Source organism: Acipenser ruthenus, chromosome 30 (genome assembly GCF_902713425.1).
Source record: "Acipenser ruthenus chromosome 30, fAciRut3.2 maternal haplotype, whole genome shotgun sequence".
Lineage (NCBI taxonomy): Eukaryota > Metazoa > Chordata > Actinopteri > Acipenseriformes > Acipenseridae > Acipenser > Acipenser ruthenus.
The window spans coordinates 567,372-589,958 of NC_081218.1; the positions used below are offsets into that span (position 1 = coordinate 567,372).

At 41.7% G+C, this 22,587-nt stretch overlaps 2 protein-coding genes across 5 annotated transcripts; one reads left to right on the forward strand and one right to left on the reverse strand.

The window, feature by feature from the left end:
• Window positions 1-1,844: 1,844 nt before the first annotated feature.
• fkrp (fukutin related protein) lies at window positions 1,845-5,575 on the reverse strand. Of its 3 annotated transcripts, none has more exons than XM_033994813.3 (2): window positions 5,483-5,575; window positions 1,845-4,116 (listed from the first exon to the last, which is right to left on the reverse strand). In XM_033994813.3, the coding sequence occupies exon 2, from the start codon at window positions 3,757-3,759 to the stop codon at window positions 2,206-2,208; it is 1,554 nt and encodes a 517-aa protein (XP_033850704.3). In that variant the 5' UTR covers window positions 3,760-4,116; window positions 5,483-5,575; the 3' UTR covers window positions 1,845-2,205. The 3 variants fall into 3 exon arrangements, with proteins under 3 accessions (XP_033850704.3, XP_033850695.3, XP_033850687.3); XM_033994804.3 differs by lacking the exon at window positions 5,483-5,575 and adding an exon at window positions 5,397-5,473; XM_033994796.3 differs by lacking the exon at window positions 5,483-5,575 and adding an exon at window positions 5,357-5,473.
• LOC117396655 (striatin-4-like) lies at window positions 5,507-22,550 on the forward strand. Of its 2 annotated transcripts, none has more exons than XM_033994774.3 (18): window positions 5,507-5,872; window positions 7,418-7,521; window positions 8,397-8,479; window positions 10,741-10,819; window positions 11,027-11,227; window positions 11,961-12,129; window positions 13,237-13,396; window positions 13,761-13,874; window positions 14,829-14,947; window positions 15,555-15,730; window positions 15,926-15,973; window positions 16,331-16,452; window positions 16,547-16,714; window positions 16,882-17,022; window positions 17,404-17,502; window positions 18,253-18,339; window positions 18,740-18,934; window positions 19,581-22,550. In XM_033994774.3, the coding sequence occupies exons 1-17, from the start codon at window positions 5,615-5,617 to the stop codon at window positions 18,907-18,909; spliced, it is 2,298 nt and encodes a 765-aa protein (XP_033850665.3). In that variant the 5' UTR covers window positions 5,507-5,614; the 3' UTR covers window positions 18,910-18,934; window positions 19,581-22,550. The 2 variants fall into 2 exon arrangements, with proteins under 2 accessions (XP_033850665.3, XP_058860554.1); XM_059004571.1 differs by having other exon boundaries at window positions 13,237-13,360.
• The last annotated feature ends 37 nt before the right edge of the window (window positions 22,551-22,587 follow it).

The window sequence follows — 22,587 nt, forward strand, 5'->3', positions numbered from 1 at the left end:
CCTTGAGCAAGGTACTTTACCTAGATTGCTCCAGTAAAACCCAACTGTATAAATGGGTAATTGTATGTAAAAATAATGTGATATCTGTATAATGTGAAATAATGTATAATGTGATAACTTGTAACAATTGTAAGTCACCCTGGATAAGGGCATCTGCTAAGAAATAAATAATAATAATAATAATTCCTTCTGTTAAGTTGGGAATGTAAGTCCGGAGGGATCTATTCTCCAGAATAGTTATCACTTTTTGAAACTGGCCCTCATGAAAAGTTACTGCAGCCTTGAAGCAACTAAGAATCTGCAAACAACTCTCCTTCAAATCACATTTCCCATTGTGGGCCACATTCACAACGCGTTTACCTTTGTGCTAAATTAACACCAGGTTGCAGATGTTAAAAAGCTGCAGCTTTTAAATTAAATTAAAGGTTCAAAAATCCATTAATAAAGTCTCAAATGTACAGTTTTGAAAGAAACAAATGTTCTAAGAAACGTTTGTTTAGTTTAGAACATTATACCTGGTACTACAAGAAGTTCAAGAAATCTATTTTAGCATGCTGTGCTTTCAGACAGTGTTGCGCTTCCTTGGTCGTTTAACCTGGAGGATTAAATTTGTCTCCAACCATTCAACAGCTTCTTTCCTGTCATTAACTGGCTGGCTGCATTTTAAAAAGAAAACACATATTTGTTGTAACTTGTTCTTTCAAAAAAGCACATTTGATACCTAGGTAGCTAATGGAAATGAATAACAGGCGAGGGCTCCTACATGCACCCTTGCTTGTCGTTTGCTTGTTCTGTTACGAAAGCAGTTTTTTCTTTGTTTGTTTTTTAAAGACACTGCCCCGTGATAATTGCTTTTCATATGTCTTTATGTTACAGAATGTTTGTTATCGGTACGCATGTCCAGTTACAGTATGAAAGCGAAGCCCAAGAAACAGGAGGAAACTTTTCAAGCGACTTGTAGGGGTAGTTTACCATCCACTTCCCCAACAAAGCGATCGCTCTCCTCGATGTTTCTTGGGATCAAGGGAAAAGAACAATATGAAACTGACATTCAATCCAATTCACGCGAATTTAAAACATGCTTTCAAAGAAACAGCTTAGAAATAAACAACAAAGCAGACTGATTACAGAAATGAGACCTTGCATTCACTGATTACAGGGAAATCATTTATAGTGGTGGCACAAACATGTCCTAGTTCGGTACATAAGCAAATTCCATTTACAGGTTTCTCTTTATGGGCAGGTATAGAAGAACAGGCAACCATTTCCCCTGCTGTGATTTCCACTGTCTTTAATCCTTAGTACTACACTATATTAAAATGTTTCTTCATATCAAGAGGTTGAACCTTGAAACAAATGTCTCGCTGCCACGTTTTATAAACTTTCCAAGTATAATAAATAGGGCTGTATTTTTTTCACAGTGAAAAATGGCTTATTTTACGGTCTAAAAATAGGTATTTAAAGATCTTTCAGGATTTTAAGACATTTTATTTTCAAACAAAATAAAAACATAAAATACATGCAAAAATAACAACAGACACATGAAACGTCTCCTTCTTGTACTGGACAGAGCGATCTTTAGCAGAAATATTTCTCAACTTTGATACAGCTGCTGTCTTTTTCTTTAAAGACATTTTAAAGAAAGCATACAGCTCTATGCAGCGTGTTCAGTCATCTACCGGAAGCAAACTAAACCATCGGTCAGGTTCCTAACGCAGTGTAACAGGCAGGGCGTCAATAAGGCGAACATCTGCTGTATTTATTTTCAAATAATACAAAATATGTACATTTACACTATTCTTTCAGAAATGAGAATTTTCACCGGGGGAACTACATATTACATGGCAATGGGTACATTTCACAGAAATCGAGAGAACGGTGAAAAAAATACAGCCTTAATAATAAATAACAGATTGAAACAGTAAAAATAATTGTTGCTCAGTTTGCAACAGTTGTTCACTGACGATCGAAATCCTTTTTTCTTATTTAAATTTTTTTTTCCAAGCTAACACTGTTCACATTCTATCCAGGACACATGTCTACAGTAAAACCTTGATTATCTAAACACCTCTGTAACCTGTCATGTTGTGTGTTGTGCAATTCTGCTCTCAATCTCCGGCACAGTACTGTATGTTTTACAGGTAAAGGGGATGAATTATATATATATTTTTTGCAGTTCTAACGGGTCTCAAAGGGCTTGGAGGCTCACAGCTTGGATTTCTCCAGTCTCTTCTTGGCTGGGTTGGGGTACTGGGGGTTCTCCACGACTCCTTCTCCGAATTTGAGCTCCAGGAAGCTTTGGTGATTGTTGGGGGCGTAGGCGGTGATTCCTGCAAACTGCATGGGGACGAGCGGGTGCAGAAAGTGCTCTGGAAACTCCACATCCTGCTTGTGATCCGTCCAGCTGTCCTTGGTCATCACGCCATTGCGGGAGTAGAAGGGCCAAAGGTCAACATGAAGGTGATTGGCCTCGCTGTACTGGACACGGTAGAAATTCCCTTCAACGGCTCTCTCCCATACATAGCCATTGGCGTCCGTTAAGGAACCAGAATCCAGGCTCTTCAGGTAGTCGCAATTGGGAATGTCTTCCAGATAGATCCCCAAATCTACATCGTAGTCCCAAGGAATGATGTCTTGGTGGCGGGCTGCTCCCAAAAGGGTGCCCCCTTCCAGCCAGTACCGGACCCCGGAGGTCTCTAGGATATTGATGACGTATTTGGTCGTTTCTCGAAGAGCACGAAGGCAGCAAGGAGGAGTCCAGCGATCTAGGTAGAGATAATCCGGAGTGTCATCTAGAACTGTTCCGAAACACCTCTCCGTCTCTTTCCTGCACCCGTACCACTGGTCTTTCCCTTCCGCTTGAATGACACGCTTGATACCGAATTCCCTGAACAGCCGAGCAGTCGATTCCTTCAGTCGGCTGTCCACCTTCCACTGGTTGTGGGCTGAGCTGAACAAGGGCCGCCGGTTGGAGCCAAAAGCCGGCCCTTCCAGGAGTTTGACTTTCCATCCCCTCAAGGAGGTCTGAATAAAGATGGAGGTCATCAGAGGCTTGGAAAGTGGGGTCGAGAGATTAAAGAGGTCCTCCGTCCGGATTAGGATGACCGCATCCCCTCGTAACGCGGTGCAGACGCTGCCACTGCTCCCGGAGGCCGCTGGAGCGTAGGTAGCCGTCCACTCTCGGAGGCTGACCCTCAAGTGAAGGCACTGGACCGCGGAGCGCGTTAACACGGGGGCTGCTACTAAGCGAACGGGCCCCCCCCCTTCTCCTTCCAACTCCTTCAGCAGCCTGTCCAGCTGCCGTCCCAAATCCAGCTCCACTCCGTCCGGGACTACAAGTACGTATTCCGTCTGGATGTAGAGCTCCGGTCGGGAAACCTGCGGAGGCTGATCTGGAGCGGGCTTCAGAACCACCAATCGGACCCCCTCTGGCAAGGCAAGCGGAGGGTAGGGCAACGTATCTGCTACCACCACAAAAGGCAGCTCGGGCCTGATCTTCAAGAAGGAGCGAGCCACATCTGCAACGTAGTTTTCAAAATCCTCAAACTCCCGTACCAGTATTGTGATACCTGGACCTCTGCTGCTGCTGCTGCCAATTCCCATGCCAGGGATGGGTAGGGAAGCCCTCTTAGGTGCCCCCTTGCCTGGTTCACGACGTTTCTCCATCATCTGCTGCTGCGCCCTGGAGACGTAGTAAAGAATCAGAAGGTTAAGAACTATGGCGCCTGTCAACAAGCCTTGGCAGAAGCTGATTCTCATTTTTGGATTGGCTCTTGGCTTTGCTGTACTTAGATCTGAAGAGAAGTTGGATGTCTGCCCTTAGTTAAAATGATTTCAGAAGTTTTGGGATTTGTGGATTTGATCCCATTTGAAGCTCAGATCTTCACAGTCGTGATGGAACCTTTTGCATCTCACATTCTCAGAACTATCACTTTCTTTGTAGGCGTGGATTTTCGATTTCTGGTGCTATCATCATTGCCCTGCTCATACTACGGGTGCCCATGGACTGCAGGGGCTGCCACCTGCCTCCGTTAAGACTCAAGATCCTGAAAGACCCAATGGGGCCTCCCTGTGACCTGCCTGTTCCCAGTCCAGCTGCAGTACCCTCTGTCTGACCTGAAACAGTAAGGCAAAGAGTACCAGTCAGTACTTACACCAAATTAAATAATTTAGAAATGTGGCAAGACCCCATTTTTTTTATTCTTACATTCCCATATACAGGATTAGAGTCATTTGGAGGCAAAAAGCAGTGCATTCCCCTCAACCAAATGAGAAATCCAAAACCCATTCTGGAATGGGAAAACTTGGAACCATTCCAGAATGGATGAGAACAATTCCAGAATTGCTCCAAATACCTTTTTATTCAATGCCCCATTACATATTTCCATTGGCTTTTTCAATAACGTCGCTCTGTGCAAAAATATTATAATACTATTAAAGGCTCACTGTAACTTTACATGTAGACAACCCTACGACAATGAGCACTACCAATGACATCAGAATATGCCGGAGCCGGATGTCGTGGTTCAAATCACACCACAACAGAACTATAAATGACGCAAGTCTTTCTTTATTGTGCAAAGAGCCGTTCTCATTTGACAAGAGGTGGAAATCACCGTAATAAATACTAGTACACGGAAATAACAATGGCTAGACCCATTTCCATGTGTAGTTAATGTATGACTCCCGAGAGAATTCCTTACCACAAAGGATATTTTGCCTAGCAACAAGTGGACTCAGCCTGCTGCCACCGCAGCAGTATACAGCATTATTAATTATCGGTATAATATATTGCCTTTGCAGTTCATTCATTCAAATAGTAAATCTACCGGTAGCGATTGAGGAGTCCTACTACTAGTAGTGTTTATAAATATGTGTGCGTAGGACAGACAGAAATCGATGCACATACGCGCTCACTGTCTATGTTTTGAGGCTATTTTTGTGTATCAAAGCGTGCATATTGCATGAGTTTATTTATTGATGTACAGCAATAATGTATGTTTAAATATGCTATCGTTATTTCATGCAAACAAACATGTATCGCCGGTACCGTTAACACATATACTAAGGTGGGAATTGGTTCCCCGTGGCTATACGTGTCACTGTTTAATTTATACATACACACATTTAATCCTGCAGTCCAATATTATAAGGCATTCAACACATTTTATCAAACACTACAACGTATTTTTTTTGTTTGCTTCGTAAACGTCTGCATCCGACTGCTATATGAAAATAAGTTGTTTTTATGGATTTGTTTATCTAAATAAACCAAACAGCATCTACTATCAACGTAAATAACCCCAAATACATATTTTATATACATTTATACATGCAATACATGAAAGGCACATACGCAGGTGAATAGCTTTCAATAAGATTGATATTTTCCCTACACAACCCCCTTTTCCAGATGAACAGTAATCAGTGCGCTGCAATTGTATCCTGCTCTTAAGTGACTTGAACGAAAGAGCTGTCTCACAATGTGGCAGGAGGTGACCGCCTTGGAAGTTGTTGTTGGAAAGCTGAAGCGTTAACAAGGAGTTCACTATTTGGCAGGAAAACAGCTGCCTGTTTTTTTTAGTGTATTGGCAGCGACTCCTCTGTCTCCATTATGGAGGCGGATCGGTCCGGAGGAGGAGCGGGCGGGTTGAACTCGAACCACAGCGGTAATGGTTCTGGTCGGAACTCGAACGGTCCCAAGTCTTCTCCAGTGGGATTAGGAGCGATGGCCGCGTCTGCCCAAGATCCGGAGTTTCAAGAGGGGGAACCGGGCCTGTCTCTGCCCGGGATTTTACACTTCATCCAGTTTGAATGGAGCCGTTTTCAGTCCGAAAAATACCGATGGGAGGCCGAGAGAGAGGAGCTGAGGGTACTTGCACCTTTTATCTTTTTAATAAAACATTCTGCCAAAAAAAAAACGGGAACCGGGCATATGTGTAAATATTTAAGTCACTCGTAGTCTTTAATTCGGAGGTGTATGTTTTTGTGTTGGTTGAATGTGTAGACAATAGCGCCGCTTCTGGGATGATATCAAAATTATACATTCAATTTAAGAGAAACAGATGCGAGTAATCTGTGTTATTACAGTCTATATTAAATATGCAAACATACACGCATACAAAAGGAAAGGTAGTATAGTGCGGAGATTATGGACGCATAGTTTGGAATAAGACTGGAGAAGCAGATACATGTATTGTTTTTATAGTTGCACGTAAATATGCTTTTCATTTAGTATCCAATGTAAATAAATACATTTAAAGTTTAAGATATAGTACTTTTTTCTTAAATTATAGCTTACAGCTGTAATAAATGTGTATTTGTCGCTCACTTTTTCAAAACGTTTGTGCAGGTTTGGTGTGTTCTAAGTATATTGCATACTGCTGTAGCAATGCACTCGATCATATAGTGTGCCATGTTTTGCATGGGAAGTAGTGTAACGTTGTCTTAAAGATAAAGTTTCAATGTTTGCAAGATTGTTTTTTGAAGTTGACATACGGCTTTATTCACAGTTGTATTTCGAACCGAGGATAAGATCCCGATGTTAGAACTAGGGGTGTAAGAATATACAGTACCAATGTCACGATACTATGTGTGCCAGGATTTGCAGTATGCATCACGATACATCACTGTAATCATTAATAACATAACAGTATTGAAAACAGCAGAAAAAGTCAAGGGACTGGAATAATATAGCCTATATATATATATATATATATATATATATATATATATATATATATATATATATATTCAGTTTGTACCGGAAATTTTCCACATTTTACTAAAGTTCGATACTGTTCATTATACAACGTTATACTTTGCATTAAGTAAATAAATAATGAATTGATATTGTTTTAACATGCTGCAGTACTGAACTGTTATCTGTATGTGGCTGCTTTTACCATTCTCAGTGCAGTGTGACTTTAAATCCTAGTATTTGTTTAGTGGGAGGAAGCACTTATTGAATGCAGTTAAGACACAAAGCATGGGGCGCAGTGTGACGTAGATGCATCGCATTTTCATTTACTTGCAAACCTTTCTTCAAACCTGCTTATTTTCAAGGACTTCATCCTGTAATTGTTTGGGGGGGTGACAAAGTAAATCCAATTGTCTCATTTAACTTGGCTGTTTTTATATCCCATCTTTATATCCTGTTATGGGTTCTCTCTTTGTTCAAATCTGTTTTTGTTTGGTCAGATAAGAATAGTTGGATGTAAGTTGTCATATTTTTAAATTCTGGTGTGATCTTGCAAGTCGTAGCACTGAAATCAGTGTCGGCCTGAGACAGTACAAGCAACTGATCTGCATTTCTCAGATCCTCAAAAGTCCAAGCAGGATAGAAAATAACTCTTGAATATTAATAATATACAATGCAGTGCTGGCTGTGACCACCTGTGTATTTGTTTGGTTGCAGGCCCAGGTGGCTTTCTTGCAAGGCGAGAGGACAGGGCAGGAGAATATGAAGCAAGACCTGGTGCGCAGGATCAAGATGCTGGAGTTTGCCCTCAAACAAGAGAGGTGAGGAATCATGCTGAGCTGCATTTACTGTTAGACCACCATTAAAGTACCTGACAAAACAGTTCTATAGTATTTATCTGCCACGTGCATCCCATTCATTATATAGGTCTCAGATGTGTAGTTTTGAAAGATAAGCATGTATTAAAAAAAAATAAAAATAGGATATCTGGTACTACACTGAGTTTAATGGGAATTCTGTTTACAAGTCATGCTTTTAGACTGTCTTGTACTGCTTCGGTCATTCCTTCAGGAGAGCGAAATCGTCATCACCACTTCACTGGCTTATTTCCTGTTAAGAACCAATCAGCTTCTTCCCCTACTGACTGACAGGCTTTCAGACAGTAAAATTCTCTGGCGCAGAAGACTCTGCTGAGGTGAAATGACCCAGCAAGCGCAGCATAGAAATGGAGAGCTTCCTTTAACCTGAAGTAGGACCAGATCTCAGAACTGTAGCAGATCCTGTGTTGGCTGTAATGCATGTGTTTGGTTTTTTTTTTTTAAACCAGTTAGTCATTGATGATACAGGGATGTGCTGACCTACAAATGAAATATTCATTAATTACCAGTATAAGACATTGTCCTTGGCAGGGATACTGTATATGCATTATTAAGTTTCAATTTTATTACAATTTTGAAACGGTTTTAGATTCACTTTCAGGTATATCTAGATTTTTTTTTTTCAAGAGTATCAGAATCTAGTGGTATATGAAGGCGCCTGTCTATAAACTTCCTCTGTTAAGTGTGTATGTGATACGGCTCATGGTGGTCTACTGTTTCATGTCACCGACGGCTCTAATTTAGTACAGCCGCATTTTCACCTCATCAGTGGCCTGTGATGTATCTCCCTGACATGCTCTTTTTATAAACTTCAACAGAACGAAGCATCAGAAACTCAAATCGGGGAATGAACCGGACCAGGGCGAGAAGACGCTGGAGACGCAACCAGAACTAGAACAAGGTACTGGAGCGATCCGGACCGCTCCCAACAAAGTGCAGTAGAGGGAGTGTTGGGTGAACAGGGAGTTGTTTGTCCCTCGTACCCTACCTCACGTACGTGTGTGTGTGTGTGTGTGTGTGTGTGTGACAAAACCTACCTTATTAGTACACAGGATATTTCAAACATAAAAATGCAGCAGTTTTTCCTTTAGCCCCTGTAAGTTTCATGACTGTATTATCACCCCCCCACCCAACCCCCCCCTGCTTTCCCCAGGCCACTCTGGATTTAAGATAAAAAATCTACACTATGGCAGTCAATGTAACGTTCTCATAAACACTATAAACAAACGTGTTTGTGTGCATGCTTGCGTGTTTTATTTTGCTGAGTATTAGTGGTTTTTAATTGTAATGTATTCATTTACCTTGTCTGTTTTGTTTGTGTATAGTACATGTTTTTTTTTTGTGTGTGTGTATCAGCGTCAGTAAAGTCACATGGGCTTTGTTTTCAAAGGTTTGATTTTTAGTACGTTTTTAGGTAATAAAATTGCTTTTTGTATTTCTTGATTTGGTATTGACCGTTTAATTTTTTTGTGAATAAAATCTGCTTCAAATTTCATTAACACATGCCTTTCTTGTACTTGTCAGTCATTTGCTGCAGGAAAAAAACAAAACAAAAAAAACAAAACACTTTAACCCTGGATCTTGAAAAGAATAATGTAAGCTACCCCCTGCTGACTTAATGTATTGGTTACCCATTATTGGTATTAGAAATGAATTCTAACATTCCTTGTACTTTGCATGATTGCTAACTTATCTTTACACATCAATGGCAGTCTCTTTTTACACGATACTCCACTTTCATTTTGTGTTTACAGCTGTGATGTCTACTTTGAGAAAGAGCCCCGTCTTTTTAAATTCTAATGCTTTTTAGTATCAGGCTTTGGGGAAATACAGGATTCAACATTTAACCATATCTATGAATGTGACTAATGAATCTAAAATATACGTGGAAATGATAATGCATTAGAGGCACTCGTTAAAATGTGTTTTCTCAAATGAATCGGCACTATGTAATGCAGGGAACATAATTAAGTTATGTTCAGTACACCCTAATGTACAGCTATGGCAAAAAGATTAGCACCACCCTATAGAATTAACACATTTAGTTTCATAAAGTCGAATGAAACCTGCTGAATAATGTTACGTTAACATATTGAATTACATACTGCTTTGTAGTTTTCAATGTACTTAATGAAAAACTGACAAATTGAGTACTGTGACATTTCAAAGTCTAACATGAAATACTGTCCCACTTATAGCTTCAGGTAGACACTTGCAATATAATTTTGTAGTTTATGATTGCATGATGTCAAAATAAAATACATATAATAATAAAATAATTGTATCCGTGCTAAAATTCTAGGTGATGCACAACTTTTGGCCACAGCTGTACTAAATTTGCAGCCTGTTATGTGTATCGGAAAACAAATTCTTATTTTAAGCAAAAATAAGGTTGACAACCAATGGCTTGAAGATGTTAGAAGTATGGTTTTAAAATGTGTTTCCACTGCTCCTCAACACTCTCGCTAGCACAATACACAGAACAGCCCTCTCCTTAGGTTGGTCTGCAATAATAAGAGCCCCCACACCATTGTCCTCTGTGCTGGAAAAAAGGACATATTAAACTCTTTCAGTAAAGGAACAGACTGCAGTTCTTACTCTGCCCAGAAAATACTGCACGGTAGAGGACGGTGAGAACCTTACAATAAGGTGGCAGTGAAAATGGGTCTCAAGCTATGAATAGGTAGAAACAAGGCTTTAAAACTATAGGGACTGTACTTTTAAGTAGGTCTACAGCTTTGTAGGACAAGAATCTACCCCCTTGTGTCTGCATCAGGCTGTGCAAGAACACCATATAAGACAATATAGGCAGTTTGACCTACAAAAGATGCAACATTGGACCCATCTGATGGGATACAATTATTTGAATGCTGCTAAATCACCTAGTTAACTATTACAGCTTGTAAAAGAAAGAACCCCCCTGTTCTAAACTTGCTTTATTCAACTTTAATTTGTGCCCTCTTCTGCCACTCTCTGAAGTAGTGACTTTATACCATGTAGGATTTTTACAAACTCCCCCTTTTTCCATTTAAGGAAAATTCTTTGAACCTGGCCTCACAGCTCATGCCATGAAGTTCTGGGATTAGCCCTTCTCTGTACCTTCAGGTCAGATTTTTGTGGTGCTAGTGATCCTTTCCTGATTTGACTCCTGTGTTTGCTTAGTGTCCAATGGGCCGGCAGAGTCGGACTCCGAGCAGGGAAATGCAATGTCCTGGAAGGAAGGACGGCAGCTTCTACGCAAGTAAGTGCAATAAGTGACTCCTTCTCAGAGACAATGGCAGCATTTGGATCCGCTGCACTTCAGATCAATTAAATAGACCCCAGTGCCTCTACTGAGTTTAATTTGTGTTTTTCCGCTGTTGGTTGATGGACAAAGAAACCGTCTAAATCAATGGCTAATCCCTTTACACATTCAGCATGTCGGCATTTCTCTTGCTTCTTGCTAAAGGTACCTGGAGGAAGTGGGGTACTCTGACACTATCCTAGACATGCGCTCCAAGAGAGTGCGCTCTCTTCTGGGGCGGAGCAGCCCGGAGGTGAATGGCTCGGTTCCTCGACCTGGCCAATCAGAAGAGGAGCCCCAGGCAGGGGGCGGGGTTGGGGGCAGAGAGTCTCTCCTTGTCAAGCAAATCGAGGAGCAGATTAAGAGGTGGGTGTGTCAGGTGGAAGGGCATGTATATCGTACGTTGCCATGTTAATTTTTCCATTCCCATCTCTTGAAGTAAAGCTGTGTGACCCCCAGTTTAGAAATCAGTTGATCCAGTAATCAAAATGTATTCATATCAATGGCACAAGGTCTAGGTGGTGACTAGTCAATTAACAGACTTAGAGAAGCTAAAACAGAGCTTGACTTATAAGCCTTTTCTACAGATCTGAGGGAGACCATCTGCTACTCTCATTAACTCTCATTGCATTACTAGAAAGTCTAGTTTACAGCTAAGGCCAGAAGTTTTGCATTGCCCTATAGAATTAACTAATTTTGCTTCATAACGTCAAATGAAACCTGCTGAATTATGTTACGTTAACATGTTGAATTACATACCACTTTGTAGTTTTCCATATACTTAATGAAAAACTGACATTTCGAAATATAACAGGAAATACTGTACTGCTATTATGGCTTCTGATAGATTTTGCGATATAATTTTGTAGTTTCTTTGATTACATGATTCTAAATAAAAGATAACAATTATGTTCATATAGTTTATTTATTTATTTTTTTATTTAGTATGGCTCAGTCCTAAAATTCTAGGTGATGCAAAACTTTTGGCCATAGCTGTACAGTCCCTCAGTGTTACAAACATGTACTGCATGCTACTCAGTGGAACAGTATTGAAACAAATGGAGAGCTGTGCGTCTCATTCCTTGATGTTGTTTATCAGGAATGCTGGGAAGGAGTCAAAGGACCGGATCACCAGCTCTGTCATGGACAAGATCCCCTTCCTGCAGGGCTGTGAGGAGGAGGATGACAGCGATGAAGAGGAAGACTTCCAGGGCATCTCCACAGACTGCCTCGACAGGTCCCGGCAGCACAAGAAATCCAGAGCCAAGGTAGCGCCCTCAGGGCTGGGAGTAGAGCTGAGGGACAGGGAGGGGGGATGTATGGAGTTTAGGGACTGGGAAGGGAAGGATGTAGTGTGGCCTAGTGGTTATAGTTGATGGACCAGGAAGGAGGGGAGGCAGTGTGGCCTAGTGGTTAGAACCGAGGGACTGTGAGTGAGGGAAATGGTGTAGACTAGTGCAGTGGTTCTCAAACTGTTTGGACTGTGCCCACCTTCCTCTTGTCTGTGGTACTTGACCTCACCCCCCTTCACACACATGTACATAAACCGGTAAAAAAAAAACATGCCACTGACTTCTCTGTATGTCACTGCTGTTGTGTTTTTTGTTCTGTTGCACAAACCAGCTACCGATCCATCATAAAATAAGAGCAAACTTAACACAGCAAATAAGTTTACCGATTGTGTCCAATGCTTAGTAAATGTGCACAACTTCGTCCAATGATATGCAAGCTTAGAAAAAAGGTACCAGTCAGAAACACCTAGAAACTTTGATATGCCAGGAGGTGTCAGCAGTAAGATTTGCTTTAAGTTTATATATATAGGTTAAGATGTGTGCTGCAATTTTTTTCAAAACCTTCTCACGCCCCCGCCCCCGAGCCCCCCCCCCCCCCCCCCCGATACATTCTACGCCCCCCAGATTGAGAACCACTGGTCTAGTGGTTAGATCTGAGGGACGGGAAGTGGCATGGTTAGGGTTGAGGGAAGTAGTGTGGTCTGTTAGTTTGGAGTGAGGGACTAAGGTAAGGAAGCAATGTGGCCTCTGAGGTTTCAGCTGAGTGACTGAGTGGGAGTGGTGTTTTTGACCTAGTTTGCTAGAGATGTGTTATATTCTCCATCGAGTTAACAAACATATAACATGTCCAGCATGTTTTTTTTACAGCTGTACAAGGTACTGCACCTTTTCAGTCTAGCTTGCCTAAATAAGACCATAGCATCGCTGAAAGCATGTGGCACTAACTAAGTCCTAAGCTCTATATTAAGAAGATATGTTCTTGAGTCAACACTAAAAAGGTAATGATTTCTGATGGGTGTACAAGGAGGATTGAGCATCGGCACCACACAGGTGTTTGAAAACGCAGCGTTTCTCTCGTTGCAGATTGGAGCAGAGCCCCTGGGAGCGGAGGTGGAGCCAGAGGATGACGAGGAGGATGAAGACGACTCTGAAGATGCCCTGAGCGAGTTTGACTTCCTGGGGTCGGGGGAGGATGGAGAAGGGGCTGGTGAGGCTCGTATCTCCGGAGATGGAAGAGAGCTCGGTACAACCTCTATTACAATCCATTTCATTAGCTATCCCTTTCATCACCCAACATTATTGTTTTGTTCAGATTTTTCTAATTTTTCTAAGTTTTCCTAATTTTTGAAAAATCAAAGCAGGAATTGGTTGACACTGAAATCCTTCCTTCCTAAGAGAGAGGCTGCTCCCACCAGTCCAGGGCAGGCTTGAGGCATGGAGACTGCACTCCTCACCCCCTAAGAGAAAGGGTGCTGCCTCCAGTCCAGGCCAGGCTGGAAGCAATGTGGGGAAGATCACATTGCCATAGCTTGGGCTGTCCCTGCTTTGTTTTGTAAACAGAGAACTGTTCATAACTCCGTTCACGTTGTTAATTTCCTGTTTATCAGAAAAGCAACGGAATAAACTGCAGGGCATGCTGTCTGATTACAGAGATGTGGACGGGCTCTCTCCCAAAGCATCCATTCCTTCAGCAGGGCCTGGCCAGTCTCGAGCTAATGAAGGTACACTGTGCTTACTATGCATGTTAATAAACTAGGCAGTGGTTTGAATTCTGTCTGGTAAAACTATAACGGATGGCAGGCACTAGCTGAAATGTGACTTAGCTGTTTCTTAAAGTTTTACCTTTAGAATATTATGGATGGTTTCCAAATTTAAATGCACAAGCCCAAACAAACAAAAAAAACAGCTATTAGAATGGCTGAATTTTGAATCAACCACATATTATAATTGAAATTCCATTTGCTATTAACAATCAACCATATACAAACAGCAGGTTTCCACTGTATGTTTCACGTTCCAATATTGCTTTATTTCATTTTCAGTTAATCAATGGGAACTTTGCAGGAAGGAAGTGTAGTTTTAAAAGGTGACTGTTCAATGAAACGAACCATTGTTAAACTTTACATTGCTGTATGCTGTAATGCAAACCTGTTGACTAGATGTCTTTTATACTTTGTCAAATGGTTTTGTCTCAAATAATTGTACTAGTTTCTTTTAGTATTACTGTAGATCTTATTGTTATAGTTTTGGATGCAGTGTTTTCAATTGCAAAAGTGAAATTAAATAAAAATCGAACTTTTTTTTTTATATACAAGGGAAGAAATGTGACAAATTAAATCGAAATAAAAATAAATGTATCTGTGTTTGTGATGATCGACACAATTGATCGTAATGTTAAATCTTGCCCCGTTTACTATCCTATAATTTGTATGAGCGCATTAACCCTTTCAGTCCTGAATTATTTTAGTTGGAATTAAGTTATTTAATTCAAAAAGGAACTCCTTCATGAGTATACATGACAAATATTTTTTACATTTATTTCTACACTGCCTCATACTGGGATCTAGAAGTCCCGTGAGGTTCCAACTTGATTTTTCAACAGCATGTGTTAACAAGACTGAAAGAGTTAAGTTAATGTCCTCTCTTTTACCTGTTCTTGCACTCCTGTGCTTTAGGGGGCGCTCTGGGCTTCTCCACGGATGTCTTCATCCTAGACACTGTGGGGGGCGGAGACATGAATCTGGGGGAGCTTGCTGACCTCACTGTCGCCAATGACAACGACCTTACCATTGACGTGAGTATGAAAGGAGTGTTAAAAAGGTTATTACCCTGAAAGTCTACCTTCTCCATCTATTGAACTAAATCCTACATGTTCTGTACATTTACAGTAGTAAATGCATATACAGTAGTACTTTTTCTCCTGTTCTATAACAGATAATTCTACTATGTGATTTTCTTTTTGAATACTAGTTTCTACTACAATCATTTTATATCAGTTTTTCTGTTAGGGCAAAGTTATTTAGTATAACCACAAAAGTGCAAGCCGCTTTTTGAAATAAGGGTTCGGCAAAATCATGTGATTTCTTTAGAATCCTGAAGTAGAGAGTGCTTCACTGCTCACACCTTAATTAAACTCTATATTTTAATTTGTTTAATTGAAGGCCTTAACTCTCTCAAAACTAGTATATTTGCAACAATAAAAAATAAAGCTGAGGGAAGCACAGTGGTTTGAAACCTGGTTCCAGGAGACCTAGTTTGAGGCAACTTTGCTGTATCAAAACCTAAGTCTCCCCTGATGTGACCTGAAACCTAGTCTCCTGAAACCGAGTTCCAAGCCACAGAAAGTGGCTTCGTTTTCCCTCCGCTTAACGAGATGCCTGTGTTTGTCTTTGGGCTGGCAGCTGCAGGACAGCCGGGAGGAGTTCAAAAAGACGTGGAACGCGCGATTCACGCTGCGCAGCCACTTCGATGGGATCCGGAGCCTCGCCTTCCACCCCAGCCAGGCTGTGCTGCTGTCTGCAGCCGAGGACGGGACCCTCAAACTGTGGAACCTGGACAAGGCAATTTACTCCAAGAAGTAAGCAGCAGGGCTGGGTCAGGGGGCAGTGCCTGTCAGTATGGGACACAGTCATCTTGTTATGAAGTCCCTTGCAACTTCCACTGTGGGGCTCCAATTCCCATAAGAGGTTTTGAGAGTTTTATCATTTATGTTAAGAGTCACGAATTCCACTATTGTGCATGGCTGCTGAAGCCCTCTCTTTGACTCTTTCAGGAACACAGCTCTGGATGTGGAACCCATCTATACCTTCAGAGCACACAGGTGAGGAGAAAATCTTCACAAACACTGTGAGCACTGTCATTACCAGTGCCTTAATAATGAGCACTAGTCTAAACATTCCACTCTCAGCTCTCCAGCACTGTACCCTGCACCTTAATAATGAGCACTAGTCTAAACACTCCATTCTCAGCTCTCCAGCACTGTCATTACCCTGCACCTTAACAATGAGCACTAGTCTAAACACTCCATTCTCAGCTCTCCAGCACTATACCCTGCACCTTAACAATGAGCACCAGTCTTTAGACCATTTTCAGCAATGTCATTCCCCTGCTGACTGCACATTGCATTGTGCTGAGATGCTCTCCTGCAGCGTGCAATATTTTTTTGCTGTGTGTCTAGTGGTGCCGTGCTGTCCCTGGCGATGGGAGACAGCGGGGATTGCTGCTACAGCGGGGGTCTGGATGGGAGTGTGCGCTGCTGGAAGATCCCTGACTTGAACGTTGACCCCTACGACAACTACGGTGTGTACCCTGCTCATGAAAGACTTGGCCATTGTCGCTCATTCAGCTCCTCTGTGTTCCGATTGTGTGATGCATGACTTGTTGTGCGTTACAGACCCCAGCATTGAGAGCAGCGTGCTGGCTGGCCACACCGATGCAGTGTGGGGCCTGGCCTTCTCCCCGGCTCAGCACCGCCTGGCGTCCTGCTCCGCTGACGGGACCATCCGCATTTGGGATACCTCCAAGACCCCCGCCTGCCTCAGCGTCTTCAACAAGGCCAAGGGTGAGAGCCAGCTAGGACGTATTAACAACGCTGGGGTGCGTTGCCCCTGCTGTAAAGTATGAAGTCACTTTGTCTGCTGCGTCTGTTCTCCAGGATATTAAGTGAGATGTTGCAAATTCCTCCCAGTGCCTGCCTCTGTACTCACTGTGTGTGTGTGTCTGTTTCAGAGCATGGGATCCCTACCTCAGTGGCCTTCGTGAACTCTGACCCCACGCAGGGCGTGGTCTCTTACAGAGGGGGTGAGACGTTGCTGTATGACCTCAACACTGAGCAGAGCATCCTGGAGCTGGACACCAAGAGCAAGGAGGGTGAGACTCGCCCGGGACAGCGGTTCAGAAAGATTGCATATTAACAGGCCGACAACACACATGTAGGCCGGAGATACACAAACTGTGTTTTCTTGGCAACTCAAATTGCAACATAAATTTAACTGTGTTACTAACGGATTTTCCAAAAGCACAGTAGAAGTATTTTCAAGTACTGGACTTTCTCAACAGGCAAACCGGTGCCATCTTAAAATAATCTCCAGCATGCGCGTGGCACATTTAGCAACAGCTGTTCTGTTGTCAATTTTGTTATCCACTAGATTGACAGTAAAAATTGCTTGTGTATCTCCAGCCTTCGGATCAAACCCTAATATTTAGCCAGCCTAATGCCTAGGTGGCTTGTCTGTCTCTTTCTCCTCGCAGGCAGCGCTCTCATTAACCGTGTGCTGAGTCACCCTTCCCTGCCCGTCTCCATCACTGCTCATGAGAATCGCAGCATTCGATTCCTGGACAATAAAACCGGTACAGCCCTTCCTCACACCGTGTGTGCTTGCTTTACACTCAGGCAAGAGTGTGGAACCCACCATCACCTATTTCAATCTCACTTTTCTTTTCTTTTTTTTTTTCATTAATTTCAATTTCCAATTCCCATTCCCTATCCCTTTTAACCAATTCCAAATACTTTCCTTTTGAAGGAATTGGAATCGATTTATAAGGGAATAGGAATAAGGAATGGGGGGGGGGGGGGGGTTGACCCCAGACCCCAGACCCCAGACCCCATTGTTTCCACCATTGTTTCCACCTTTTGTAAAGGAGTGTTTTATCAAGGTTTTTAAATTCGTACATGTTGTTAGCACAAGCATCTTCATCACCGGCCCCCTTTTAATTCTGTTGAAGTGCTTTTTGGATCTTGGCTTGTGTTTTATGCTTCAATTTTGAATACTGTGCATCTCAAAGACCACACTATAGCTAATGTATTCATGTATATTTTCCTACAGCTAACTTTCAGCTAAATACACCAAACACTGTGACCTTTCTACATTTTCTGGAATGAGGAAAGGAAAGACAGTCAGTGGGTTTTAGCATTCATCAGCAGGGTGGACTGAGCTTTGTGTTGGTTAGAAACAGCTACATTGGGGAGGCATTAACTGTTCTTTAGCAAATACAATAGAAAGCACAGAAATATGGCATGTGACGCTATTAACACACCAGGATGCAATGTAGAAGGGCTATTCTGTTGTTTTCAGTTTTTCTGTATGGTTGTTTCTCCAGGTAAAGTGATCCATTCTATGGTGGCTCATCTGGATGCTGTTACCTGTCTGGCCGCGGACCCCAAAGGCGCTTACCTCATCTCTGGCAGTAAGTGCACAGCCTTTGCCTTTTGCTGTAAAGATGTGCGGAACCAATCGGATTCCACACTTCCTTGGCACTTCCTGGCTCTACTGGAGGGTGAGATTACCCCCACCCCTCCAGTGACTTCTTTCCCGTCATTAACCAACCAGCTGTTCCCCTGTTGTCGTGACATGCTTCCAGCCAGTAACAGGCTCTGGTAGATTCCCCGAGACCAAGGCATGGAAAATGAGAACTTTCTTTAATCTGACGTAGCTCCAAAAGTTTTAAAACATACATGCTTTCAATAACTTTCAAAACTACACCTAATGAAAGTGCAAGATTTCATTGAATTATTTTGTTAGCTACAATCCACATGGGTCATTAATAATTTTTTTTTTTTTTTGTATTTATTTATTTATTTTTGCAGGTCATGACTGCTCGGTTCGGCTGTGGACGCTGGACAGCCGGACTTGTGTCCAGGAGATCACGGCTCACCGCAAGAAACACGACGAGGCGATCCATGACGTGGCCTTCCACCCGAGCCAGCCCTACATCGCCAGCGGGGGCGCCGACGCGCTCGCCAAGATCTTCGTCTGACATTCTCACCCAGACCCTCGCCCGGGTGAGAGCCGCACGCACTCGCACACAGCAACTGAGGGGCGGAGCTAAAGCTGAGGGAACACAGAGACACTTTGTGGCTTGGAAGTCGGTTTTAGGGCACTGCACGGCACACCAGGGGAGACTTGGGGTTTGGTACAGCAAAGTTACCTCAAACTAGGTCTCCCGGTCTCCTGGAACCAGGTTTCAAGCCACTGTTCCTGAAAAAGCGTCTTTGTGTTGCCACAGCTTAAGAAACTTTCTTAGTCCAGTCGACCAATCGGTCTTTAATTTGAATCAGGTTTGACTCTCAGGTGGAAGGCAGGAGCGCTGTTTGTTAGAAGTGTCTCATGGTAACCTTGTATGGAGATGGATACAAAAAACTCTCTTCTAGTCTTTTTATGGGAACATATGGAAGAAGCAAATGCAAGATTGCCTCATAGGATGATGCAATTTTCGTCCCCATATAAAGCAATGGGGATTTTTTTTATTTTTTTTTTTAATAAAATGTATTGTTCAAAACTACTTTGTTCAGCTATTTAATATTTCATGCATGGAAGGGTTAAGCAGCTTGCCCCAGTGTATGTGTAATGTATTAGTTTCAAGCATGTTCCCATGGCTGTTGGATCAGCCCATTTATATTCTGTACCTCCATTTCATTGTGCTTTCAGGCTGATGTCCTCTCCTTACTCGGTGGCAGGACTTGAACCCGGGCTTTTGCGTACACAGCGTAGCACTCGGCTCATAAGCAGAGCGAACCACACCAGGGCAGGTTGGTCTTCCAAACCAACATCACAGCGCTGCATTTCAACTGTATGAATAAAGCAAACCAAGCTCAGGGCTCTAACATCCACTCCAGAACAGCACTGCAGTGTTAAAGCTCCATCTGCTGCATTTCACACTAAACTAAACCTCTCGGTATCGATTGGGAGCCGCACACCACAGTCTCTATGGGAGGCTATTGATTAGGGAGCGATAAGGGACCAGCGTTGATATTGACCTCTTCCATATGCTAAACCATGTGAAGAGATCAAAGTCACTCCTCTGTCTGAATTGCATGGAATTTTAGGATTGATAATTGTAATTTTAAAAATTTTAAAATCCTATATGGACATGACTTGGGTCACATTTTTCAGTTTTGGAAAACTACAAAGGCTGTATAATTCAATATGGTAATGTAACACTATTCCGCAGGTTTCATTTGAAAATGAGTTCATTCTACAGGGTGATGCAAAACTATTGGCGATAGCTGTGTGTTTAAACTTCCAACTTCATTTTAAAAGGCTTCAAGTCAAATTCAACTAGTATCTGCGTTGTTTGGGGTTGAGACTCAATTTGTTAATTCCAGCTTGTCCATTCGTGTGTTGGTTGCTATAAGCTATATTAAATACGATATGTATGGTTAAACGTACAATGTAACCTAATTCATGTAATAAACATATGGTGGATTAGGGTGGCGCTATTAAGATCTGTTGCTGTTGTAGATCATAACCCCCATTGTGGAGTTAGGCTTTCGTAACTATGAAATCTCTCAAGTGTGACTTTGATCATTTTACATGTGTGCTGTTTGTATGTGTGTAGGGTGGCTATAAAGTCCCACATTGCATCCGCTGTGGAAAAGTACAAAATAATAAAGCCCCATATTTCTCTGTTTTATTGTGACAGCAACACCCTTTTCAAGAGCCTGTGTTGTAAGTGTCTTTACTTCAAGGAGTGATTTTTAAAATCAATTGTTTTGTTAAATTAGGGATACGCAGGCATTTTTCAGATCCCGTTAAAAGTTGCTGTTTCTTTCTGGTTTAGTACCGGATCACTTCCAGTGCTCCCTGTAAATTTCGGGCCAATGGTCTAGCTGCGATCCGATCATGTGATCTACACTACAGGAAGTGGGTAGGTACAGGAAGCAACAGTGTGTGTGTGTATATATACCACATCTCCCAAACTAAATTAAATATATATAAAAAAAAAAACCATCACAGCGTGAAGGGTACCAGTGATAAGATTACTAGCACTAATGGTCATAACCCTGTATTCTTTTGATTGAATGGCCTTGCCACAGCCGCTGCACAAAGTGGACTATATCGCCATACATGTGTCTGTGTTTTAATGCATTTCAGGTCGCTGAGATATTAAGTGTCATTGTAAAAAGGAAAATGTTTTTGATTTGTTGTTTTATTCTCAGTGTGTCAAACCTGTCTTACTATTTACTGTATGAGGAAATAAAGAAACACATGTGAAGTGGCATATGGACATCCCTGTCTAAACACTAAAATGGGGTTAATCCTGATGCTAAAACATGTTTTAATCAGGGACCAGCTTGAAGGGGGGCTAAAACGATACCGAGACTTGAATAGAAGTCCTTGCAGTCTTCAGTGCCTCACCTTGTTTGCCGGTCGAATCTGGTTGTGTTTGTGTTAAACTCGCCGCCACATTCCAGTACAATTTCCAGACCTCTCTGAAACAGAATGCTTTTAATAGGATTTCCTGCTTCTGCAGGACTGCATCAGCTGATCGTGGTGGTGTTTGCAATAACGGTGGCATCGCATTAAACGGTATTCTGAGTGCTATGCTGCAACAAATCTGTTTTAGACTTGAGGCGAATTTGGAAAAGCGCAGTTCTAAATGTTAGGAAATAAATTTATAGTTATTTTACACAATATAGTTATTTTATTTAATGTAATTTGGAAAAGGCATTCTGTAAAATGGCTCAGATAGGACTGTAAGTTAGTTCAGATAAGTACCACCACCACTATGCACTTCTGTTACTATCAGTTCAATGAAAATCATGATCAATATTTAGTGTTCCACAATCATGTTCAGGTTTACGTTATTGATCCATGATGCTAGATGCATCTTTCCATGCCATAGTTTTAACCGATTGTGGATTACTTTGTGAAAAAGTAGATCATGCTTTAGGCTGTATTTTCAAGGTTATCTCTGATTTCATGATTTCCGTGAAATGTAACCATTGCCATGTAATATGTAGTTCCCGTGAAAATTCACATTTTTGAAAGAGTAGTGTAAATATAATTATATTTATCACAAAAAAAAACAAAAACAGCAGACGTTTGTCTGTTACACTGCATTAGAAACCTGGCAGCCGCTTTAGTTTGCTTCCGGTAAATTATTGAACGCACTGTGTAGAGCAGCACGATGTCTTCAACAAAAAAAGACGCCAGCTGCATCAAAGATCTGAATTAATAATTCTGCTAAAGATTGCTCTCTCTAGTACAAGAAGGGGACATTTCTCTAATTTATGTTAGATTTTTGTTTGAGAATTCACTGATGGTGAAAATAGGTCTTTTAAAAGGTGGACATTAAAATCAGAATATTCTACAATTTAGCATTTACTGTTTTTCAGGTAAGCATTTAAATCTTTAGGAGCATTTGTTGTATAATAACTGTAGAGAAAATGATCAATTGCGATTTTCTTCTGCTTTAATAAATATTCTAAATATTCTGATTGGTCCTAAAAGTAGTTTTAGCCTCTGAAAACGTGCTTTTATTGCTACTTCCAGTAAGACGTCTTAAAACTCACATGTAAGAAATCACCCAATAACTACGGATTTCTTAAAAATCATGTACATCTTCTCCTTTGTATATATAACATGCAAAAAAAAAAAAAAAAAAAATTCCTCAAATCATGACCTCCATTCCTGACCCCAGACCTTGGTTTCC